General features: G+C 43.6%; 1 protein-coding gene across 1 annotated transcript; it reads right to left on the reverse strand.

Moving 5' to 3' along the window:
- Positions 1-5,343: 5,343 nt before the first annotated feature.
- On the reverse strand, positions 5,344-10,549 carry anxa2a (annexin A2a). Its single transcript, XM_086109872.1, has 13 exons — positions 10,442-10,549; positions 9,904-9,961; positions 9,727-9,820; positions 8,617-8,711; positions 8,424-8,537; positions 8,187-8,277; positions 7,910-7,989; positions 7,770-7,829; positions 7,326-7,419; positions 7,144-7,239; positions 7,003-7,061; positions 5,630-5,752; positions 5,344-5,542 (listed from the first exon to the last, which is right to left on the reverse strand). The coding sequence occupies exons 2-13, from the start codon at positions 9,949-9,951 to the stop codon at positions 5,483-5,485; spliced, it is 1,014 nt and encodes a 337-aa protein (XP_085965998.1). The 5' UTR covers positions 9,952-9,961; positions 10,442-10,549; the 3' UTR covers positions 5,344-5,482.
- Between the last annotated feature and the right edge of the window lie 64 nt (positions 10,550-10,613).

Here is a 10,613-nt window from a genome sequence, read left to right on the forward strand (position 1 = left end):
GTTTTTGAGACTTTTTTTTTAATGTGGGTCAAATATGGCTCATGAAAGATGTGGCTTAGTTGAGGTTGAATTCAGGCTGATATCAGGAACCTGTTCTGGCTCAACGTCGGGCCGGAGAAGGGCCAGATATGGTTTTACAATGCGGCTCAGATCTGGGCCGAATGCGGCCCACATCATGGATGCCAGACGTGGGCCACTGCAGGACCGTCATTCATTGAGGTATGTGGGCCGAGTGTACTGCCGTGTCTGCCCCAGAGCTGGGCCAGACCAATTTTGATGACTGGGGAGTCGCGTCGATAAAATAAATCCTCCTCCCGCCCTCCTGAACACATATTTTGATGCTTCCTAAATTCATGACAACACTTTCTCTACATTTGCTCTCCTGTGACACCTGCGTGTAGATTTACGAGACGCCGCCGGCGCTAAAACACGCCGGAATGGCCGCCTCATCCATTTGTGCCTTATTTGATATTATTACATTACGTATGCAGCCGCGAGTTTGGATAATGGATGAACGGGAAAGCAAAGCCGTTTAATTACCTCACGTCTTTCTGTCTTACCGAGTGGCGCAGCACATATCTCATTAGCCAGGATGTAAATAAATGGGAACATGCCACACTGATGAAGAGGGTGTACCCCCCACCCCCTCCGCCTTGTAGTTCTTTGCAGCTTAGCATCACCACTGCGACACTCCCGCGCGCATCCAGCCTGCTGAAGCCAGGGCCGCACCATTACAAGCATTTCATCGAGAATTAGCATCAGCGCTTCTGGCTGAGGTCCACCAAACCTGGACACAATGAATTGCGTGCACACACACAAACACACACATACACTCGCACACACTCGCTATTTATATAACATTGTGCAACCTGCCTGGACTAGCTTCATTTAGCTAAACTATTTCGTAACCGATGATTTTTGCACAAGCAGCTCCATGCCAGAAATTCCTGCACAACGTCACGTAATCAGGTCATAAAACTGGCGGCTCCGAAGCCTTTAATCCTCCTACTGTGGCTCTCTGTCAATTGAATTCTAGGAATTGAAAAATTTATGTGAGTTTGTGCGTTTTTCAAATGCGATTCTGAACTTGAAGATGATGGTGCTCTTGTAATGTTAAAAGGAAATCCAGCAAAAGAAAAAAAAGGAAAGTTTAATGCTTCATGAACTAATTAATATTGAACATAGCTAACGTAGCCTCACAGACACCAACCAACAATCTTGTCTGAAAATGAAGGTGGTGTTAACAGCCTCGATGTGGCGATGGATGCGGTATGTCGCCACTTGAGTGAAATGGAAAAAAAAAATGGAGTAATTCAGGTCCTGTAATGTCCTGGCATGTGGGCAAGGAGAGCCACAGTTGCCAATGCACGGTCAGACATTTAATGAACAGAACAGAAACAGAAACAGCCAAACACACAAATGCGAAATGAAAACACTCACAAGGAGCTGCTGTAGGCTACAACTCACACGCAGACTATCAAACGCGGTCCTGATGTCAAGCACTAGGCCATGCCTCTTCAAGGCACAGATCAAACAAATATTACTGGGGAAAACAGTTTGGTTTACATTGTTCCTTTTTTTTAATTGTTTTATCAAACATAAAATAATTATTTCTTGGCGATGAATTGATTGGTCATGAAACAGAATAAACTTATAAGTCAAGGCACCTCGAAGTCCCACTTTCTTATTTAGGCACACCGATAAAGCACGTCCGGCTCGGCAACAAACATCCAAGTTAGGCTCAATCGATTTTTTTTTTAGGTCGGTTCCGATGTTTTCTCACAATAATATTCCGATAATCGATTAAGCAGACGATTATTTAGAAAAAATTATATCTATAATAATTTTTGGTCCCTTCATGTTTCCAACCATCAAGATGTGAATTACAGGCAGAGCATTTCACTGCTTAACTTGTAACCTGATAACATGACAGGCTGTCCACTGTCGTAACCGCTGTCCCTGAAAGAGTTAAAATACTTGACCAGTTACACTTCATAACTGAGAGAAGAGTTTGAGGGGCGTACCGTTTTCATGTTCGAATGTGTTACTGTAAAAAGTCTTTTTGCAAAATGTTTGTAGCTCCCCGAACGGAACTCTACAAAGTATGTTGCTTGTCGTCAAACTTTTCTCAGTCCGTCTGAATTGTCTGCCGATGGACTGTTGGGGTGCCGAGCCTCATTTAGCTTTTTTTTTGTGTTCTTACTTCAAGCATTGCTCTATCGTACAAAGGAGGCTGACTGATGGCCCGGCCGGTTCACAGCTGTCTCGTCTGCTGCTTAAAAGGGAGCGGGCCTTGACGGTGCCACAGGCGCCGCATCCGCTATTTTGTGGTCTGCTGCTGGTTAACGCGAGCGCCGCAGCATCTTTCAGGAGGGGAAGATGTCCTTCAATGTGATGCTGACTCCCCCTCCCCACCAGCACATCCCTCCCCCCCCCCCGGGCCACGAGCTTCTTATTTACCATACGCAGCATCTCGCCGCGCCCTAATGAGCCGGCATATTTTTCAGCGCTGAGACAAAAGGCCGCATTTTGACGTGACGCGCTCGGCCCGGATTAAATAATGATAATTAACAAAATATTAATCAAACTGGTTTTCCGTGCTCGGTTTGAGGGAGGCGCGTCTTCCAGCCTCGCCTGTAGGATTTCTCATTTAGACTAGGCCTGCGACCTACAGAGCTGCAGGCTAACACATACAAACAGATGCACACAATTAAAAGAAGACCTTAGTGGTCTCCTACTATATAATTAAACACCCTTTGGCGTTCTCCCCCCGGATTGTGAGCCGGGGTTCTGTCGGTGTCAGTGTGAGAGGGGAGCCGGATTCCCTTTTAAGAAAGTGTCCCTCCTCTAAGTTGTGTGGGATGAATTAATCACCAGCACAAAGTCGAAGCTTTCCGGCGTGCACGCGCGCTTGCGCTCGCCATGTCTGGCGGGCCGGCAGCAGCTCTTCCAGCTGTACTGTGAAACTTTAATGCCGCTGGATGCCGCGGGCAACGCCCGCCTGGGTTCTGTCTCCAAGGTGACGGGGGGGGGGGGGGGGGGGGAGCCTTCCACATGTTCACTCTAACTGGGACAAGAATTTGGGAGGATGCAGGCGGCTGGCGAACTGCTAAATGGCCACTGGATGACATAAAACCGAAGGCAGCGCCTCAGCAGATGGCACCGTTTTTATTTGACAAAATGAATTTGTATGGGGTGGAACCTGCGATTGAACTCATTTCATTTGAGGACTTTCCATTTTTTTCAGATGAGGCCTTCAAATCGAACCTTTTTGTGCAATTCGCAGCAGAGATCGTCCCTAAACGTACGATTTTTGGAGGTTCACTTGAATAGCCATTTTTTTTCTTCTTCACAGATAATTCCAAAACAAAAGCTTCCATTTGTCATTTAACGTACTTGTCGACAATTTTCTTTCTAACCGCCTGAGACAACTCTCTCCCTTTTGCTTCCTCTGGTCCATGTTTAGCATGGTCCACACCGTATCACCAAAAAGGAAAATGACGACTTGTCACCCTTTAAATAGGCCGACTGACCGATTACAAGTTTGAAGACACTTGTTATGCAAATTAGAGGGCACACCGTAGTTGAACATGTCCCACTGGTCAAATTATTTTCTTGGGGTACCATCATTTTTGTCCGTTGCCGTTTCATGAGTTTGCTTTTTAACCCTGGAGAACCCACGGGGTCAAATGTGGCCCCTATAAATTCTGCGACTCAAATGCTGCCCTTAAATCCCAAAGGGTCAGATTTGGCCCTCATCCTAAATTAGGATTAAAACATTGAATATTTGAAAAAAAAAAACATATTTTGGAGTTCAGTGAACATATAGAAGTCATTTAATGTTTAATTCATCATTTTCCAAAGAAGAAAAAGGTTCTTGGGTTAAGATATTTCTGCACAATTCACAACCAATGTTCGATTTTTTTCTTATTTGCTATTACTTCTGTCAGATTGAAATGATTTCTGTGACCACTGTCAATGTTTCTTTCATGAACAGTTTCTGTGACTTTTTTAAATTTTGGCGGTGCGCTGTGAGATTTTTCTAATGTCGAACGGATAGATTGTGCTTGGTGCGTCACCATAGTTTTCAGTTTAAAAGTACACAGTTGATTATCACATTCTACTTGGAAATGTGATTATGATTCTCGACCTTTTTTATTTTATTTTTTTTTGGGGTCACCAAACTGTGGTTGTTATGATAATGCGGGTACCTGCCGGCGCCTTCCCAGCATGTTCGCCGCTTGACATTCATGGGGTTGAAGTCGTCTGAATGATGAAGTGTCAGCATTTGGGACAGTAAATTGCGCGGTTTCAATTGAGAAGCGACTTCCCCTCGGGTCCGCCGCCGGTCCCCACGGGCTGGCCTTGAGCAGAACAGCATGTTGTACATCCATATAAAAAAGGAGGAAATATGGCGGTACTTTCCTCTTTATGATGGAGTGATTAATCTGTCAAGCATATTGGCGCATAAATTCCCTGCCCCTCCTTGCAAAATACTGTTTTAGCTTACTTTATGCTATATTTTATTCCCCCCCCCCTCTTGCCTATAAACATAAAGCGTCACAAAAGGCTAACGTTCTCATCAGTATTATTACAAAATGACCATAAATCCAATGTCTAGTTAAAATTTGGAAGTCCATTTTTTTTTTTTTTAAACATTTTGACGGAAACATGATTTCATTTCTTAAAACCGTGTTTGATCTTCAGGACTTATTTTCATTAGCTTCCTCTTCCTCATCGCTGTGTTCAGCACAAGTCATGTTGCCTTTTGGGGATGTTTTTTTTCCCCTTATACTTCAGTAGAAATGCCTTGACAACACTGCTGCTGCTTATTCCATCCTGAGAGACTGCAAACTAAACAGCAGAAACACTGCATATACGCTTGTTTAGTGCTATGCAAATCATCTTTGCCGGAGGTAAAATTAACATTTTTAATTAAAATATTAGCACCAAACAAACACGGAAAAACACACTAATGATTAAATCATATTCATAGATTCTCGTAGTGAAAAAGGCGAAGGTATTTGGACTCACTCTTGTACCACATTAATGTAAAAATGTATTGGCCATTATCCTAATTAATTTATGAATTCAACTCATCACAAGACACAAATTGTGCACTCTTTTAGAAACTGTAGTTTATGTTCACCGCTTTAAAATGTTTTGGACATTCATGCAAATGCCATGTATCATCCGTGGGTTCATTTTATGATACAAATGTCAATGTGCATTTCATCGGCTGGTATCAACTGGGCGAGGCCTCAACCAAAAATGCTGGCTTTTTTTTTAACGCTACTATAACGCCCTCTTTAGGATAGAAAGAAAACTACAGATAAGAAGACAGCCGGTGTGCTGCTTTATTGTTATTTTACTTCAATAATAGATAGTCTTCATATAGCGAAAAAAAAAAAAACATCTCTCTCTGTATTGCTGCTTTAGCATACCAGCTCCAGTTATTTTCTTTTTGTCAAGTGAAAGGAATTTACTCCTCTGGTCCACAGAGGCCCAGCAGAACCTTCTGGTAGTCTCCCTTGGTGTGTTCCTGCACACGAAGCGGAAAAAGAGCACTTTGAAATCACGCTGCTTGAATTAAATTGCAACATATGACGCCATGCACAAAAGGACTCACCACAATGGTCTTTTGCAGAGATTGGCCGTGGTGAACTGTGTACTCCGAGCAGATCTTCTTCAGGTCCACTTCACAGCGCGACACAATGATCCTGCTCACCACCTTCTCCTTGCATCCTTTACTCTGAGAACAAAAAACAAAAACATGTCAGCACTTTCTCCGGTTGCACTCAATTCAGCTCTACAGCAGTGTACATATACACATAATTGGACTGAATTTGAGCCCCCAACCCCCGCCCCTTCTGGTCAAAATGAGCAAAGGCGTGATTATCGGATGCCTCTACAAAATCTTCCTGAGGTGCTAAGGTGTTAAGAGTGACCTTTTCTCCCTGATGTACTCAGAAAATCGTTTGGGGTAACGATCATTAATGTTAAAGCTGCTCAATAATTACAATGACAAAGTCGGATGTTTGTTTGTGTGTGACTGTGTGTGCGCGCACGTCGAGGCGATCCACAGCCTCCATGATTGTGGCGTGAATTGGAACGACAGCAAATTAGGAAGCGACCCGAAGCTTGCAAGCTGTTGACGAATATAAATAAGAAAAGCAATGAAAGTTAACATGAAAATGAGAAGAATTTAAGTTCCAGTCATTAGTAAAGCTAATGGTTGGCCTCACTTCTTCCATTTCTTTTCCCAACGTCACCTTCTACTCTTTGCGTTTACCGTGTAGCAACATGCTGCCTCCCGCAGGTCAGTTTTGGTACTGCAACAACGTGTTGCGTTGGTCATCTCGAGTACGCTATACGCGGTAAAACAAACACAATTTTATTTGTCTTGTGTGTTGTATCTCACATTTTAAAATCGGTTCAGGCGTTTAAAAGCTCGGTACGTATAACCATCTTTAGACAGGTTTGTTGCCTTTACTCTTAAACCTGCTTACATCTCATACAAAGGGTGGACCAAAGTATTTGAACACACCCTTTAATGAATCAATTCAATGATTCCAACGTGGCGAAACTTGTTAGTGGAAGATCCTCTTTAGGAGATGCGTATGTGGAATACTCAAGAGCCCTGACCTCAACCCCATCAAAAGTATGTCTGATGAACTACAACTGAGATTGGGAGAAACTTCAACTCCAAACAGAAAGTGGGAAGCTTTCAAGGTCCCAATTCTGCACATTTGTCAAAATGTATAATTCGAGACCTGGTTTGACCAAACTGCATCATCTGGACATATTTGTTGTTTTGTTTTGCCTTTGAGTGTTTTTTTTTTCAAGCGCAATACAAATAAAATGTATTATGATCAATCAATACATTTACTGTTTAAAAATCCATTCCTGTTGGCATCAAAGTGCTTGTTAACGTCGCCACGAGTGCACACTAGTGTCACTTTCTCAGAACATCTCCATTATTACCGTCGCATATTCATTTACCTTCATAGCGTCGTGGAGTCTGTTGGCAAAGTACAGCTGTTTGTTCTCAAAGCTTTGCACTGGGAAAACAGAGAAAATAAAGAAAGAAATACGCATGCAAGTAAAACTGCGAGTCATGTATTCGATATAAATCACAAGTACCGAGAACCAGGAAGGACCTCTGCAGGTCTCCTTTCACTTCCTTCATGATGCTCTCCTGCATGTCGTAGGGGCTGTAACTCTTGTACCTCTGAAACACTACCGAGGACACGAGCGCATTGTGAGCTGCTTTATGTTCCCATTAAAAAATAAATAAATTGTATACACAGCAATGTGTGCTGAACCTCTTTGCAGGTGAGGGACGCTCCTCTCAGTCATGATGGAGATCCACGTGGCCACGTCTGTTCCTTTGTTCTTCACGCCGGCGTCGTACAGTTTCTGTGTTGAATCAGAAAGACGTCAGTAAGTTGTCCCATTTCTTTTTTTTTTAATCATCCACGTCTTGTCTGTTTGAAATAATTGATGGTAGGAAAAGGATCAGGAGCACAAATGACACCACGTCCCTTGGCAAAGTCATTTGGAAATGGCATTTATATTAATTATGGCCCACTTAAGTCCCTCTGATGTTAAATACCAAGCAAATAGCAATCAAGGGCATTTTTTTTCGGAGTGCTTAAAAGGAGCGGCGCGTGTTTTATGACAACTGTAATTCAAACATTACAACTTTGAAATGTGACGACGTTGTAAATATGAATCTGTTAGTGTCACCGAGTGTGGACACAACTTACTCTGGCGTCTTCATCAATCTTTTCATAGTCCACCACGGTGGAAGGCTCGTCTCGCTTGGTCTGCGCACAAGGAAGGTTCGCATTCGGTCTCAAAATGATGAACGCAAAACCGCATCGTTGGCATTCGTGTCAGAACGCACCTGCACCAGAGCCAGCAGCAGCTTTGCAAAGTTTCCGGAAGTGTCGCCGGCAACGTCTTTATCCAGGTCCTTCTTGAACACTGTGGGATGTTTACCATTTTAGATTGCAAGGGAGGTGATGCAGAAACATGCGTCACATTGCCGCTCCATTTTTTTGTGCAACTGCAGAAATTAGTTTGTTACTGTTTTTATTTATTTATTTTTAATGGAGTATTTGTTGAGTGCTGGATGGAAAAAAAAAAGTCACAATAAGTGACTTGTTTGATTTGTTACTCACACTCCTTGTAAACTTGCTTGATCTCCTGCAGCTCCGACTTGCTGCGGGAGCACAGAATCTCGATGAGCGTTTCTTCATCAGTGCCGAGGCCCTGAAAGACACACGGAACATTTCAAAATCACGAGATCGACAGGATGTTAAAGTCTGCATTCTGTACTTTGTCCACAAGAGTGCAGTGCCACTCAGGAAACGGGCCTGCAAAAAGCTCCACGGATATTGTGGCCTGTTGTTGTGCACCTTAATGGATCCTCTGATCTCTGAGGCGTCATACTGGGACGTGCTCTTCATCAGGCCAAGGATGACTGATTCCACGGAGCCGGACAACGCCCCCTTCAAAGCGGAGATCATGTCCTAAAAGAAACCGACTTCACAATGAGGTGACCCAGCGCAATATCACGTTTCATCATTTCTTACCCCCCCCAAACTTTACCTTCTTTGCTCTCCTTTCATAAGCAAATGCAATTTCCCTCCTCTGAGAGTATGTGCGCTTTGTTAGGATGTCAATGATGGTCTGTTCGTCCACACCTGAAGGCCAGGAAAGACACTTCATTAAGTACGACTAAACACTTTAAGAAGGATCCTAAACAAAAGGTTTATGTTTTGATTAAAGCGCTCAGTGAAATTCAGTTTTTAACGTTTTTTTTCTTGTGGTTGTAGAACATAAGAACAGCGCTGAATTATTTGGGGTTCGAATCTCGAATCAGCCCTCCTGTGTGGCGGCGGCATGTTCTCCCCCGCCCTGGCGCGGGTTTTCTGCACGCACGCCGGCTTCCTCTCACATTCCAAACACGTATGTGGAGGATTGCCCATCGGTGTGAATGCTAGTTTGAGTTGCTGGTCGTTTAGATGTGCCCTGCGACTTGGTTGGCGACCAATCCAAGAGGTGTACTCTGCCAGTTCCTGCTCACCGACAACCCTAATCAAGACCAGCGCTACAGATTAAGTTTTCGTATGATGTCACGCATCTCTAAACACGCCCGTCGCTACTGTGTTGAAGGTCGGGTCATGATTTTGTGAGGGTGCGTTTTACTGTTTAAACGGATACATTTAGTAGCCAATGTCATACAATGGTGAATTATTGAGTAGTGTTTGGTGGCAATGATGCAAGTGAGAGGGTCAAAGTCTCATTTCAACGTTTACCGGCTCTGGGTGGACATGATCATTCTATCAAATGGGCCTAGAAAAAAAAAACTATGGAAAAGAAACAAATGATTTGAGAAAGCAAAGTGCTTTTGACGTGTCGGTACATTTAAGTGGAAACAATTGTTCTGTTGTTTCCTAGAATAGTCAAAGTACACCATCAACACTTTCACGGAAACAAATGACCATCCTAACAAAATGGAGGTCTTGTTTGCCGTTACCAGGAGCTTCCATAGAATGTTTTGCACACTGTTCTGGTACAACTGAGGTCACAGACTTGGATGAGTTCCCAAAATGTTTTTTTTTTTAAAGCCAGGATGCTGACTCACAAATACCGAGAGTCCGTACAGAGACACTTCAGCTGCATTGATTCAATAGGAATGTACGCCGTGTGTCTTGCCTTTGGTTTTGATAGCTGTCTCTATCCTCGCAGCATCTTTGTCAGGGTCGAAGTCCAAAGCGGGTAGAACAGTCGGGTATTTTGGCTCCTGGGACTGTGGAATGAAATAAGACATCGGTCAATAATATAAAGCATGTAAAAAATAAAAAAAAAAGTGTAAAAGCTGTTTGGCTTGACCTCAGTGTTGAGGGCCAGTTGCCCCAGAAATTCAGCCACCATCGCCATTTTCACTGCCCTGCAAAAAGTGACACACCATGTGATCATGAATCAGTCTAATGCCATCACTGAGGCAGAGTGGGACTTTTGTTTTGGTCTACTGATGCAACCACATTGTTCTACTGCACTCTACCATCCCATAATGGACGGATAAAAGACACAACAGTATATGAGCCACTCTCGGCTCAGGTGTTTGTTTTCAGTATTTCGCAGTCCATGCAATTATTATAATTTTAGAGGCTACTTGCTAATCATTGACACACATCCAGTGGACACGCCCTGGACTGCAGTACGAAATCACACATGTGGAAGCAATGTGAGACTAGTAGATTGTTCTCAAACACCGAGAGCCGCACATGAGCAAAAAGCACTTTTACGCAAACAATTCGTGATAGTCCATGAATCAGCTTTTTTTTTTTTGTCCAAGTCCTAAAACATTGTTGAACGATCAACCCAGTTCCTTTTCAACAGTAGCTTGCCCAACAACAGTGAAACTTACCTAACTTGTAGAAGTTGGCACAAGACCGACGAACCCTATGTTGATGTGTCGGAGAGAAGGGTGTGGAGATTTAACGCCGCTGCGACTGACACGGGAGAGGACTTCCCCTTTCACCCCCCACCCACCCACTCCTGTGACTCCACCCAGTTGAACAAGCAGCCACTGCAAAGTT

Source organism: Hippocampus guttulatus, chromosome 4 (assembly GCF_054856545.1).
Source record: "Hippocampus guttulatus isolate MCC_2025c chromosome 4, RoL_Hgut_1.0, whole genome shotgun sequence".
Classification (NCBI taxonomy): Eukaryota; Metazoa; Chordata; class Actinopteri; order Syngnathiformes; family Syngnathidae; genus Hippocampus; species Hippocampus guttulatus.